Below are 15,005 nucleotides of genomic sequence, written 5' to 3' on the forward strand. Positions count from 1 at the left end.
AAGTTGATTTAGATTTTATTAATATAATAAAATAAAATAACACTGTTGTCCTGAGGTAGACATAATTAGTTCAAGAAATTAATCGAAGCACTTTCCTGATTGAGCGGCCATCAAACATATGGATGCACCAACCATGGTAAAAGAGCAGAAAAGGCCTTTGGTTTGTGTAGCAGAGTAGGTAACAACGCAGCCTCGACTACCCAACTGGACAAGCACACCTGGCTACATCAGTAAGGCGCACTAGGCAAGACTCCCAACATCACATTCTGCGTTCTCTTGTGTCCTGCGCCCATTTGGTGCGTCGGTTGTACACGTCCTCAGGAATAAACGCAAAAACGATAGGGGCAATCCAGCATCAAGAAAAAAAAGGCTGTGTGATTATCGTGGTCAGTGTGCTATTGGCTGCCTTCTAGTGGAAAATTCCAGACTTTGAAACTGGAACAGAATTAGAAAAGTATTTGGTAAAATAATTCTACAAATAAAGCAAAAGTGAAAGTATAGTATACCAGATATACAGGCAGTTTCGGGGGCTTAACACAAACTGCATAGATGTGCTGAATTTTTGACTGTTGTGACGATTGTCATGGCGCTGGATACAAACAGATCAAAAGAAGATTTAAAGGTGCTGGATACAAGTGCTGGTTTGCCCACCAAATTCATGCACTCGCACTGCCACACGTGACACTGGGCTTGCAAACAAAAAGACCCATAATCATTCAAAAGTGAGCGATCTGTTATCTATTTTGTCCTACAAAATTTCTGTGACCGATGAGGACTGTAGGTTTGTATCATCGAACATGGAAGGTTATCAAATTATGCATGAATCCAAATAATCTTTTTATATTTGTGGCCATAAAACTTTCTCTAACATTAGGGAACATAACATGGCAAGTAAACTTTAGCATAATTTGCAACAATTGCAGATGCCACTTGTAATTATCCATGACAAATGGGACAATAACAAAAAAACAACACAGATATTTCTGTGAAACTAAAAAATGTCAATGTTTATCCCTGGTCATGCCTTTTGATGTTCAGCGGTCTCTTCACTGTCCAAAAGTCACAATATTTACATGCGTCTTTGCCTGATCCAAAAAAAACCCTGGAGAACTAATGAAGCATGAGGACAAATTTGCTCTATTTTACAAAAAGTGCACTGAATTAAAATTGCACTTTTGTATACTGTTTAAATCTGCCTATAAACGTTAAGGAGGTTACAAAAAAACATTAGCTTCTTACCAGGACACTGACAATCAGAGTTAGTCAAGTGGATTTTTTTGCATGGTTTATGAATCACCTGCTCATGCAAATAAGAGTTGGTAAAACATGACAATCTTTTATGAATAAGCCAACATATAACAGGACACTATTTCTGTTTATTGTCACTGTAAATTTGTCGGTATGCTTTAAATCTAGCGCATTATGTTTCTTCACTCATTTACTTGGGTTTTCCTTTTCATTCATCACCCCTCTATATGGGACTTGCAGTTTGGCTGATGAACAAAAAAGAAAACAGTAGAAAACTACAACCTTCCTGTACACTCTCACAGACTGGCACCATATAGAGTTTATTTACAGGTCCCATGACCTCAATGATACCAAGGATAAAACCTAATAAATAAATATCATACACTAGTACATCACGATTGAGCAGTACAGTAACATTGTTACAATAGGTTTCTTTTGGATTTCCTGCACGAACACCAATGGCAAAAGACAGCTTCAACAGCTTTACTGCATGCAAAGTACTAACTCCTCTAGTGAAGCAGCCTTGTCAGGTTCCATATAGTCAAGCTGTAGAGGTAATTGGAACATTGTTTTGGCATTGTCATTTGCCCGCACATCTGTTGGATTTGTGGTGCAGAGGGATGTCCTAAAGCCATCTCGCCGGTGTATCAGTGGATCGTTACAGACCCTCACTACGGTAATGTGTTACAAATGCATTTTCTTTTTGTGGATTACGGTTAGAGGATGAGGGTTCAGGTTAGGGTTAAAACTTGCCACTTACCATCTAATCGGGTTGGCTCTGATTAACTAGGATTATGAGCTAGCCCAGTGTCTTTTTATAAATTAGGTTAAAATCAGTTTTAAAAACAATATGGTCCACAGCCGTCAAGGGGAGCATCCAGAGACTTGCCAAATCCACGAATGCGTGCTGTGGACAGCCTCACTTTTTGCCCCCTTTGTAAACCGCGGACTTCTCCCCGGACGGCTTGACTCTCACTCTCATTGCTCAGAGTCATTTTTCTGCCACGTGGACGTCGCTTTCCTTGGCACTCGTGATGTCTATGTGGCGCAGAAACAGAGACTCTTCAGCCGTCCAAAGGTTTTCCCAGGTAGACCATAGTGACCTCTGTGTTACCGTACACAGCTGAAACTGCTGGGAAGAGGCATGTCTTGGGCAGCCCCCTGAATGCCACACCTAGAAATTCAAAACCTCGCTCAAATGCCAGCGTCTTATCGTCCATGTCCAGGATCACACGTATTCTCTCCCCAATCTAAAATAAGAGAAAAAAACAAAACAAAAACTATCACATCTGACTATTAGGCAGACCTGAAAAGAGAATTGCACATAAATTATGTTCCTTGTTGTGTAGTTAGTTTGATGGAATTCAGTTAACATCCCAACAGCAGTAACCAGTAAATTACATTCTAGATGGACTGTTAATATATAGTCATCACAAGTCAGCCCTGTGCTCTTGAGTCAGGCAGACGCGGCTCTTATTTACTGTAAATACTAGGATCAGTATGCAGTTCATTCCTCCACGTCTTCTAATAAAAAAATAAAAAAAAAAAGTCTGAAGAAACAAAGTGCTTAATAGGGGATGCATTTCCCTGCTGAGTGTCACAGCAGAGAGGGTTCCTGATTTGAGGACATCCTATGAAGACTTTTGTCCTAAGGGTGCTTGAGGAAAAATGAGAGCCCATGAGTGTAAAAACTGATCCGAATCCAAAATCCACCAAGCAAAGGCTCAAAAGACAAAATGGAGAAAGTTCTGGAATGGCTTAGTTGAAGCTAGGATATTTTTTTCAGTCACAGGATTTTTAAAAGATATTTCTTCCGTTTTATTTGCTTTGGCTATTACCTCCATCTCTTAAGACTTTTTTTTTTTTTTTTTTTAAAAGAGGGTGTTCCAATTTTGTAAATTTAATCTTTCTCTTTTGCTAAAGTTAGCCAAACAGCTCCTAGTCTGGAGACATTTCCTATACAGCATTCTAAGTAATTTAATTATCTAAGGACCCTGGGACTGATGGCCAGTAGCTGTTGGTTCCCATAAAGGTTTGTCAATGTAACAGACCAAATCTAGGCAGGTTTTGAAGAGACCACACTAAAAGCTAGAGATGAAAGCTTGTGTTGTACTCTATAACAACTTTCTGATTTCCATTCGGCTGCAGTTGTCTGGAATCAAAGTCTTATCGGCATTTAAAAAACAACAACAACAAAAACAAACAAACAAACAAACACCACTCCATGCATGTAACTGACACCTTAAGTGCTAAATGTCATTTTTGGCATCAGTGCAAAAAGCTGAGTAATTTGCTGATGCTGAGCTTAATAGAGCTCAATAGGACCTACTTTTCCCAGTTTTCATTTTTGCAACATTATGCACCACACTTAAGAACCATCTACTCTAACAGGATAGAGCCATTTAACTAGCACGCAACATAGCAAACCAGCCTGCTGTTAGGGTGCAGCAAAAAGGGGAAAGCAATTGTGAAAAATGTTGCCCGGAAAGGTAAATGTTCGTCACAATGACTAGTGCAGGCATTTTTTTGTGTTTGACCTCGAATTTAAAGACAAAACTATTCCCCATTGCACAGATGTACACACAGTAGACGTCAGACACAGGAGTGCCTAAGGCTAAAATTAGGGCCTCGTTTTAATACATGTCCACTTCGCCACTCGTAATTGGAATGCACTCACCATGTTATCTTCAGTGTGCTCATCAGCTAGCTTTACTTTTTTTTAGTTTTGCTACTGAACCGTGGTGTGTACTGCCTTTATTTTTGTTGTTGTTAGCCATGTAGCCTTTTGCTCACTACTTTTACATTTAAGGCATTTAACAGACGCTCTTATACAGAGACAAAAGCACTTTGATGTTTACACTGTTTAATACCCTTAGCTACTTTGTATTGGCTAGGATCCAAAATATACCTTGAAGTTGAAGCTAGCAAGCTAAATTTAGGTTCACTGACACTGTCACTGACACTGACAATAATGTTTGTCTGCAGTTCTCTTTTGGATTTGACATTTAAGATGCTCATGAGTGAAAATGACGAGAACAAGCACACAATAATGTAAATTAAATAAAAATATATAATGTAAAATAAGTAACTGCATTAATATTCACCATCTTTAAAGTGACTGACCTTGTGCAACAGAGGACCAGGCAATTGGTGCTAGAAGTTTAGAATTAGTAAAATTGAGATCCAGTTAATGTATCTCAAGTGTTTATTCTATAAAGACACCTGCCTGTAAGGTCCAGTTACTGCTTTAATCTTAATCAAATTGTACTGACCAAAAATCCATTTATAAAAGCAATAAAGCTAAATAAATCCAAGGGGGTGAATACTTTTATAGACGCTATGTTGTTTTAGATATTATACATTAATGCATCCCTAATGAGTACATCAAGCACACCACCTTACCTGGTATTTGGGTGCATTGTTGCATTGAGGGAAGTTGCCGTTGACCTCACCGTTGTGAAGCAAGTTATTATCCACCAGATTCCACCCCCAGCTTTGGTCATCGCTGCCCAGCAGCGCTACATAGCCTTGGCACTGCATGGGTGCCCTCTTGGTGGCAATGCCAATGACTGCCACGGTCCCAAGTGGACCTTCCCACCAGATCTCCCAGGCATGCCTCCCCTCCGTGAAGCCAATCTTACCGCGAGCGCCATCTGTGCTTTGAGCAATAGGGTTGCGATGGAGGGTGAAACCGTTTTTCTTCACATACACATTTCTTGAGCAGTCATGGGAGCTTAGAGCATGCTGGAATGACTTCAGCTATAGAAAGAGAGAAATACAGGGGGGGAAAGGTTTGGTTTTCATGTTTTAGCCAAATGCATTCTCATGTAAAGTACGGTTCAGTGAAGGAATAATTAGACATATCTTCTCAAATAAAATAAAAAATGCATAAGCTAACACAATAAAATCACAATATTTAGCTTTTTTAAATGTATTCTGATATCAGCACTTACTGACCAGATAAACAGTATCATTGCATGTATCATTTTCGCAGACGCCTCAGACTTTTGCACAGTGTTATCTGTTATCTTTCTGATTTAGAAACTGTGTAGGTGGTGGTTTGAAAACAGCAATTGGCAGCAACTCTGCCATCTAATTAACAGAGCACATTCAGCACATTCATCTTAAGGTGCTCTCTAAAAATCTTAAGGTTTTAGTTAAAAAAATAAATCTGATACAAAAGCTAGTAATGGGCCTAATCAAGGAATAGATAGGCAAAGGCCAAGATTCGATCTGGAGCGATACACTGTTTAGCAGCTTACAAATAGGATTCCCTACAGAATTAATAAAATTAATAAAACGATCAAACAAAAGCGACAGCAAGCGGGGCCTTTTTCCCCCACCACTTGTTTAGCAGAGTCCCGTTCACAGGTATAGTCACCTTTGGACATTATTATTACTATTATACATGACAAAGAAAGAAAACAAAACCAAACTGATAAATGAAAGTATGGGTGAATAAAATTAGCAGTTTAAGACCGTTCAAAATAAGATAATTGCCACATCTGCCAGATTCTATGCGATTTCTGATGCAAGTTATTGGTCAACTGTAACTTGGGTTAACCAGAAACTAAAAGATGGAACCAGATTGCCAGGTTGCCCATAAAAATAGAAACTATTTTGTAGCCAATGCCACTGAATAAAAAAAATATATAAATGTTTTGTTTTACAGTAAAGTTGTTAAAGAATTAAAAAAAAAAAAAAAAAGATTGGCTGAAAAATCTTAGCAAACATTGTTAATGATGCACATTTGTACATTTAAAATGACAACAAAGACCAGAAACATTTAGAAAGATCTTCTGGACTGGTGCAAGATACATCTTATTAATGAATCTGATTATAATTTCTATACTATACTATGGAAGCTGGTGACGAGTTCCATTTTAGTTTTAGCTATGTTTGCCAGCTTGATAAGGCATGACAACAAAACCGTACTACTTCATCAGTTCACTGTTTCATTGCTCTTCAGTTTACATATTTGTGACCTAGAACTTGACTGTTTGTGCACAATCATGGCAGCATTTGTGGTCCAAACTGCATTTTCAACTGATCTTCAACATTCTATACACAGCTAACAACACAGCATTAGTGAGTGTGTTATTTAACGTGATGGACAGCTGAACAATATGTTTGGTCTCTGAACTTTGCTTCTTTAGTTTATAACAGGAGATGCTAGGCTAATGTTGCTAACACACATTGGGTCACCAATCTGATTTCCCTAAAAATGCATCCAGATCTTCAGTTGTTGAGTGTGACAAATTAGTGTGGTTTGACTGACAGTTCTAATTTTATCTTAAATTATTCAATCTATCTTTAAGTCTAACTATAATCTATCCATTCTATTTTACAGACTCATTTTTAAATCCTGGTATCGCTTTATTTGGATGGTGTCCATTATAGATGCCTCTTAGATACTCACTGGACATTAAAACTAACATTTAACTGAATGCCTATTACAAGTTAGTTGAATGTTAGGTGAGCATCTATTAGGCATTCATATTTGACCATACAATTTTACATGCATTTACATGTATTTGCAGAGATGAGACAGGTGACAGTCCAGTGTTTGTTAGCCACATTACCCAAAAATCTCCTGTTGTAAACTAAAGATGCACACATCTGCTAGGTGTCTGTCTGTATCTGTGGAAAGTAATAAATCCTGTTTATTACCTGACATTTGTCACCAACATCCAGTCAATAATAAACAAGCCCTTTAACTGGACTGAATACAGTGTGCATGGTCTAGGGCAGCACTCATCAGTTCTGGCCCTGGACGGCTGGTGTTCAGCACTTTTAGTCATTTCCACTGCTTAAACAAATCTGTTAAATCAATTGATGGTGTGTTGGATAAGCCAAAAAAACTAAAATGTGCAGGACAAGGGGACCTAAATGTGAAAACAACACACTGCACTATAAACTGTGCTGCAAATCGGAAGCTGAACATTCAGTCCTAGATCTTGTAATCACTGTTAGGTATGACCAATCCGTGTCCAATCAGCTGAGTTGATGTAACAGGATCCAGAACTGTAAACTGGATCTGAGGTCGAGTTTTTAAGACCTCCATCCCTGGTCCTGGTGCAACATTTTAACACTCACTTCAGGGGCTCCGGAGGGGCTTGGAACTGGTGTGTTAGGACAGGGAAACGTGCTGGGCAAAGCAGTCCAGCACTAGGCCCGGGAAATTACTTATTGTACCACACATCAGGGGTCAGTCCTCTGCTATAGCACACCAAATCAACCTGGTATGAGAGGAGTTGAATCAGGTGTGCTTGAGCAGGGAAATCCCAAAAATGCAGTTTACCCCAGACCTCCAGGGTAAAAACTATATAGATAATGAGGGAAAGCCCAAGAATGTGCATAATGTGGGGTCCCCCATGACTGGGGTAAGGAACCCCTTCCCCTGTTGTAATGAGTCCTGACAGTCCCTACTGTGTTAATACACACAGCACAGTTGTGCAACTGGACTATAGCCCATGTCAACAGCACACTGTGTAGTAATATTTATTCGGACATTTCATGTTATGATAACGTGACCATTCAAATACACATACACTAGCTAGATAGCTAAGTAGGTAGGTAGGTAGGTAGGTAGCTAACACCTATTAGCTGGCTTACATCACAGCATTAAATGTTACCCTTGCCGTCTTTGCTGCGAGGCTAAGTTTGAAGACTTCAGCCCAGAACGTATATCGTTACCTTTCCTTTGTAACTTGGCAGGTTGCAGAGGATGTCTGACCGCAGAGCCTCTTCGCTGAGCACCCGGGAGCACAGGCTCCGCCACACCTCGCTGTTTTCGTCGGCGAGGCAGTTGTTCCAGTGCCAGCAAACCAGCGAGCACCTGGTGAGGTCCGGCAGGTCTAGATAGGAGAAGATGTGCTCCAGGACGCGGCTGGGCAGCCTGGCCGCGAAGCCCGAGCCCGAGCAGCCCGAGGCGAACCCGACCGGACCGCAGCCAGGGGCGGCCGCGGCAGCGCCAGCGCCAGCCACGCCGGACATGTCGCCGGACAGACAGCGAGGCGAGAGGACTCGTTAACGGCTGTCAGAGCACACGCATGAACCTGTCTCGTGCTTTTAGGAGCCGCTCGAAGCCATATCACGGTTCCAAATAAACATGTTTGGCTAAGAATGAACAACCGAGCTCCGTGTGGTTGTAGCCAGACGAGCAAATCTGTGACTATTGTAAAGGTCCTAGCAGGACGTGTTATGTTGCAAAATGCGGTGCTTATAAAAAAATGTCTATTAAATATACACAACATAGATACGCTCTACTAAAATAATTGAAATAATCTTAAAGTAATTTAAGTAATGCATAACACGTGTTTACAATGATCGCACCGGTATTTACATTTTATTCCACGCCTTTGAGGACCTGTCTAACAATTACGTCTGTGTTGTTGGGGCATATTTACAGACAGAGGGCGCTAGAGATGCTTAAACAATCAGTTGTTCGTATGTCAAATAAAATACATCCACCAGTCACCACCAGGGGCATCACTAGAAATGTATGGATTGGGGTTTAGGTACCAGGAACTGCTCATATCTTGCATATTACAGAAAGTCAAAACTACAGTAGAGATATTTTTGAATTAGTACTTGCACTTGTCAGAATGTGTTTACAGATATGTGGACCTGGATTTTGTATTACTCAAAATTACAGTACACATATCTGGAAATACAATTTTTACTTGTAGATCTAAATATGGCCATCTTGAAATGTAATTCTATTTATTAGAGAATGAAATGTAAATGATCATATGCAATCCTATTCATCCTAGTCAATGCTACATTACGGATACACTATATGGACTAGAGTACTGGGACACCTGCTCATTCATTGTTTCTCCTGAAATCAAGGATATTGAAAACGAGTTTGTCCTGCTTTTGTTTTGTTGTTGTAACTGTAACTCTGCCTTCCACGGAAGGCTTTCGACTAGATTTTGGAGCATTGCTGTGAGGATTTGATTGCATTCAGTGACAGCTGCTTTATTGATTTATTATTCATATTCCCCAACTCGCCCCTAAAGTACTTGATGGAGCACCATAATTCCAGAGAAAACAGCTCACAGCTCTGTGTCAGCAATGGGTGCAACTTAACGTAGGCAAACGCAATCATTAAAAGTGGTGTCCATAAACATTTGGACATATAGTGTATGTCGATCTGTATGACGTATGACTAGTAAGAATGGCTTCGTGAAGCTGTGTATCTGGAGCACGTGCCTCCTCCTTAGGCAATTTTTTCTGTTCTACCTTAAGTGTGTCACCATTTAAGGTGGAACGAAACATGCAAACAGCGAGCAAGTAAATTTCACACAACTGAGTTGGAGCAAAAACGTTTGTTTAACTGGTTGATTACTGGTTCATAAATTCACTCCAGCTTAAGAAGCCGAGTCGGAGTCGACTCCAGAAAAACAGGGTCGCTACGCTACGAGCAGCAGCAAAAGAGGCAAAGCGGCGCCTGAATAGAGCAGAAGCAACAGCGCCTCCTACAGGTTCTCCGTATACTTTAATTTTGGCGAGGGGATGACTTTTTTTTTTTTTTTTTAAAGGAAATATGTAGGGGAGAGGATGAAAAGCCACCTAAAACTGGACACGGTTTAGTAAACTCTCCAATATGCCGTATTAAGGCCAAATAGGTCATATAATGAAACTGACATCTTGTGTACCTGAATATAGACTGAGGTGGGATCATATTGAATTAATGTCAAGTTATCATCATTAATACTAAGCATAACAGCGTATGTGCTTGGTTAATATACTGTTTACTTTCATTTGTCTTTAATTTTCTGCAATCAGCCCAACATGAACTCGATTACTTGGAAGCAGAAGCAGAATTGACTTCAACAGCCTTATTAGTCAGTTTCTGACCACAGGATTGCTGGTGCTTTCCCTGGTCTTGGTAGTGGGCCATTAGCAACACAGCAGTAACAGTAACAGCTCTAATCCATCAAGACATGGACTCCACAAGACGTCTGATGGTTTCTGGCACAGAGACGTTAGCAGCAGCTCCTCCAAGTCCTGTCAGTTGTGAGGCGAGGCCTTTCTGGATTGCAAAAATGAGATTTGGATACTCATGACCCGGTTGTTCTTCTTCGGTCACAACTGTTACACAAGACATTTGCTGATCTTAAAACATTTTTACTCAGTACTCACTGAACACAGCCATATGATCACAAGTTTGAAATAAAAGCCTGATATTAAAATAAATAGAATAGTTTAAGAGGCTATAAACAGCTACACTCTAAGCAATATTACATTACTTATAACACTAGTGAAAGACTAGTGAAAAAGTATTTCTATATAGGAGATATAGAAGAACCATATCAGCATTCAACCAAATATTTGAGTTGTCACATTTTTTTTAAATGAACACTTTATACAATATACATCAAGTTCCAAGTTTATTTATGTGATTATAGACATATTTCATGATTATAAACATTTCATTAATTAATAAAAATTGTACAAATGGTCACTGCATACAATAGCTTCTTCACTTTTTAAGTCAGTCAATGTGCCCTATTACAGTTCTTAAACTGTAAATAGGTGGGGTGAAAAGACTGTTAGTGATTATTTATTTATTTATTTTAGAAGTATCAGACTGTAATTCAGGCCAGCATTTGTTGATAACTAGCATGCGTCCATACACAGACCATTTTTTTTGTCTGACATTAAAAATAATTATGTAATGAAATTCATTTATCCATGTTCTTATCCACTTTTCCTAGTCCTAGGCGGTGGATCTGGAGCCTACCTGGGAACACTGAACGCAACATAGGAATACACTTTGGACAAGGAACCAGTCCGTCAGAGGTTCTGGCATCTTCTCCATAGTGTGATCCTGCTCTGTTGCAGGAATTTAGAAATTCAGATTCATTATAATTTCTCCTTAACATACCCTAATGAATCTCTCCTTCTGAAATCCAACACAAATCGTGTGGAAAAAGACATCGCCCCAAATGTCACAGCTGCCAACTCAACTGAACAACAACTACATTCAGGCCTCACATTTAGTTTAGCACTGCCTTTGTGCTGTGTGCAAAACTCGTTCAGACAAAGTCCCTATAGCTGGGAGAAAAGCTGGGCCGCTCCATCCACATTCACAGCCTCCTGTGGCTTCTCCCTGACCACCTGAAAAAAGAAGTTTAGGTTTAGACAGACTTTCAGCCAGCCCTGATGTTTGTCATGATCACAAAGACACAGGTTACAAGACTCCAGATCCTCAGGTGCAGAACCGGAAATGGCTGATTCTTGCTCCTTTTCATGTAGCTCACTTCCGACAATCTTTCAATAATAGGTTCTTTACAGCACCGAAAAAGGATTCAACTACTGTAATTACAGTGATCGCTACTGTCATCAAAATACTTCTTTCCCTTTAGTACAGTTAGTGTATTAAAATAAGCATTTCATTAAACAAGTCACTGTATTTGAGTTCCTGTATTTCATATTTGAGAAGTGTAAGATGTACATGTAAACCTTTAAGTTTGCATATTGCAGTTTTTACTGACTTCCTCTGTGAATATTTAAGTCAAATAAACTTTAAGTCTGTATTAATAATGGAGGATTCTATTAGTCCGTTGAGTCCGTCTTTTGAGCTTGTGTCAAACTGAGCCATGTTTGTGTTTACAGCGGTTTAATGCAATAAACACACCAAACACACATGCTTTCATACACACTGCTGTCCTGTACACCCAGTAAAAAAACAAAGCTGTCAAAGTGTTCTTTTACAGTGGGTAAAAGACACCTTTTAGATAGTTGCAAGACTTCAAATAAGAAAGGTTTCTGAAGAAGCTTTAGCTTTCAAAACCTACTAGAAAGGTGCTAGGACCGGTAAAAACTAGAAGGACCATGTTTATATCTCTATGCACATTTATGCTCCTCTAAATGCTTCCATGCAAATGTTAGGATAGTAAGTTTCAGGTCAGAAAAAAAAGGCAAAAAAGGGGTTTGAGAGATAAAGTATATTAATGAAATTATTAATGGATAAAAAATGACAATTTGGTTGTAGAAGAAGCCTAAAAACCCATGACTGGTGCACCCCTTTTCAGCAGTAATTACAACATGTCCTCACGACCATGTTAGGTCGTGGTATCAAGGTTGGGAGATTAAACCAAACCACAAAAACGTTTCTCAGCATTAAAGATTTCTTAACTCGGTTCATTTTTCATTTAGGTGGTTATTTATAGCTTCCAAGAAGTGTGATGTATGCCAATCAGACCACTGAATGATACATATTAATCACTGTGTCAATATAAAGTATTAATATAAATGCACTGTACACTGCAGTTCAGTATTCAGACTGGCATAACAAAACAACCAACAAATCAAAGCACATGGGACACACAAGGAAATCTGAGCGTAACTAATTGTAAGTCTCCTTCATATTTATGCATTAGACTTTTTTCTCTCTAACAGTAGAATTTTTCAAAATGCAATCCCTTAAAAACTACAACCATCAATAGCAATTTTACAAAAATATGGCAAATGAAACGACAGATAATATTACCACAGGTTTCTCTTTAGGTTCTGGAGCTGTACATTTTGAAATGCTTTTCACATCCCTCTGGACTTCTGAGAAGATCTCATTCAGGTTCTCTACTTTTTCATTCTTCAAGGTGTTCATCTAATGTCAAGAGAGGGATATGATTCTCTAGGATTTATTTTTCATAAGCGCTCATGCATATTCATATTTAGAAAGCTAAGAAGAGAGCACAACAACCACATCACAAGTGAGCAGAACAAGCACTTACATGTTTCAAAGAAGTCTTAACAGGCTTGGTTTTGGTCTTAAGTTTGGCCTGCTTCTGGGCCACCTGAAACACATTCTTCTGTTTTTTGCCCTTTTGTTTGTTTTTTGCCATCTTTTCCTGAAGACAAAATATCAGAAAGGTATGTTTATGCACCAGGCCCAACATTGGTACCAATATAAAGGGTACATAACGATCTCAAATGGGACCTACCTCCCTATCTAGTGCACTACTTAGGAAATGATATAGCTTCCAGCTATTTTCCAGCAAAAGTCTGTATATCTCATATTTAAACTGATATTTGGGCATATTTCGGTATATTTGTGAGGGAAAGAGTGACCTTTGCAACTAGTAACACTAATAAATTAAATAAAATAAAGATTTGTTTGACTTCCATTCTGTTTTAACTCTTGTTGGTTTAGCTGGGTTGCCTTTCTATTCTATTTCTATTTTTTTTATTAAAATAATCTAAAATATATAAGTTTCATCTAACGAACTGCACTTCTAAGGCTGCCAATATGGGGTTTCCTGGCCTGATTGCAGTTTAGTTATTTGTAGTAACATGTTTACCAGTATGGCTTTAGGCTATGTTGCCCACTGCCTGTCTTGCCATGAGGCTGTTCAGTTACAGACTACGTACTGCTCATCAATGACGTACAATAAGAAAAAATACACGGGAGGGAAAATATAATATATAATAGAAATATATGTATGTAACTTACGCTGCACCAAAATGTCCCTCTGTTATGCTACCGCTCCACCACAACCATGTGTTAACTCTTCTTCTTCTTCTGAAGACTCAAGGCTGGGGCACGTTGCTGCCACCTGTAGTACAATATTAATGTACACCGATCAGGCATGACATTAAAAGCATTGTGTAGGCCCCTCTGGTGCCACAAAAACACCTCTGCACCTCTGGGAACCTACTCTTCTGTAGGTTCCCACACGCATCAGTGAGCCTTGGGCGCCAATGACTCTGTCACCAGTTCACTGGTTGTCCTTCTTTAGGCTACTTTTCGTAGGTACTAACTGCAGCAAACAGGTCTCACAAGAAAATCAGTGTAGGCACATACATATCCCACCCTATAAATTCAGAGAGAGAGAGAGAGAGAGAGAGAGAGAGAGAGAGAGAGAGAGAGAGAGAGAGACTATAGATGTCAAATAAATAAATATATATATTTCACTTTTAATATTGCCATAGTGTAATACGTTTAGATTGCTATTATTGCATAAAGACACATGCAGTAATTGTATATGGCTGCTGTCCAATGTGTCTCCATTTTTTTGTCTGTTTTTATTATTCTCATCATTCGTACTCTGTAGCTGCTTTGCACATTGTGTAAACAATTCTGCATGAATAGGCCGATAGAAATGCTCTAAAACCCCTTGAAATAACCTCTTATTTTACATTAACTTCTGATAGGCAAAATTAGTGCTTTGATCATCCAGGAGAAAACATACGGTGCTTTTATACCCTATGCTTTTATTTCCTGGACTAGCTGGTCCAACCTGACCGAGCTGGCTGTCATGTTGGTCATACTGGGTGACTAGTTTGGTAAAGCTAAATGATGAGTTTGGTCAAACTGCTCATACTTATATTAAACGAAATCACACCCTTTGCTGTTTCAACCAGCACAACCAGCTTGAGCTGGCCATGCTAGCTATATTTTTAGCAGGGTTGTACAGTAGTTTTATAATTACTTTTAATTATTCATTTTAATTATTAACACTTTTATTTTCTTAATATATTAAAGCACCACTTGATTAAAGCCTCATGAACCTGCCTTTGTTGCTAGGCGTCGAACATGACGTAGCAAAACTGCCACTTCCGCTCTTGGCTGGGATGGGTCGTAGGATCGTGTTTTTTTTTTCACCCGTTTTCTGAAAGGTTCCGCCTTCCTGCGCTACGATTGGCTAGTGCTAATTCGCCTACTGCGCTTGGATTGGTTATAAACTTCACGCTCACCAGCGATCCGCCGATTTCTAACCAATCCTAGTGCAGGATTCAGGGTT

The 15,005-nt window shown here is 39.3% G+C and overlaps 2 protein-coding genes across 3 annotated transcripts; both read right to left on the reverse strand.

Moving 5' to 3' along the window:
• Window positions 1-1,356: 1,356 nt before the first annotated feature.
• fbxo45 (F-box protein 45) lies at window positions 1,357-8,413 on the reverse strand. Its single transcript, XM_072678996.1, has 3 exons — window positions 7,945-8,413; window positions 4,651-5,007; window positions 1,357-2,498 (listed from the first exon to the last, which is right to left on the reverse strand). Exons 1-3 carry the CDS (start codon window positions 8,242-8,244, stop codon window positions 2,313-2,315), a joined length of 843 nt encoding a protein of 280 aa, XP_072535097.1. The 5' UTR covers window positions 8,245-8,413; the 3' UTR covers window positions 1,357-2,312.
• A 1,699-nt stretch (window positions 8,414-10,112) lies between these two features.
• Window positions 10,113-13,817, reverse strand: LOC140556435 (ribosomal biogenesis factor-like). 2 transcript variants are annotated; one of them, XR_011979728.1, is made up of 5 exons: window positions 13,715-13,817; window positions 12,996-13,112; window positions 12,752-12,868; window positions 11,254-11,376; window positions 10,113-10,288 (listed from the first exon to the last, which is right to left on the reverse strand). XR_011979728.1 is itself a non-coding variant. In XM_072680368.1 (4 exons), exons 2-4 carry the CDS (start codon window positions 13,104-13,106, stop codon window positions 11,308-11,310), a joined length of 297 nt encoding a protein of 98 aa, XP_072536469.1. In that variant the 5' UTR covers window positions 13,107-13,112; window positions 13,715-13,817; the 3' UTR covers window positions 10,634-11,307. The 2 variants fall into 2 exon arrangements, 1 of the variants encoding a protein (XP_072536469.1); XM_072680368.1 differs by lacking the exon at window positions 10,113-10,288 and having other exon boundaries at window positions 10,634-11,376.
• Between the last annotated feature and the right edge of the window lie 1,188 nt (window positions 13,818-15,005).

This window comes from Salminus brasiliensis, chromosome 5, assembly GCF_030463535.1.
Source record: "Salminus brasiliensis chromosome 5, fSalBra1.hap2, whole genome shotgun sequence".
Taxonomy (NCBI): domain Eukaryota; kingdom Metazoa; phylum Chordata; class Actinopteri; order Characiformes; family Bryconidae; genus Salminus; species Salminus brasiliensis.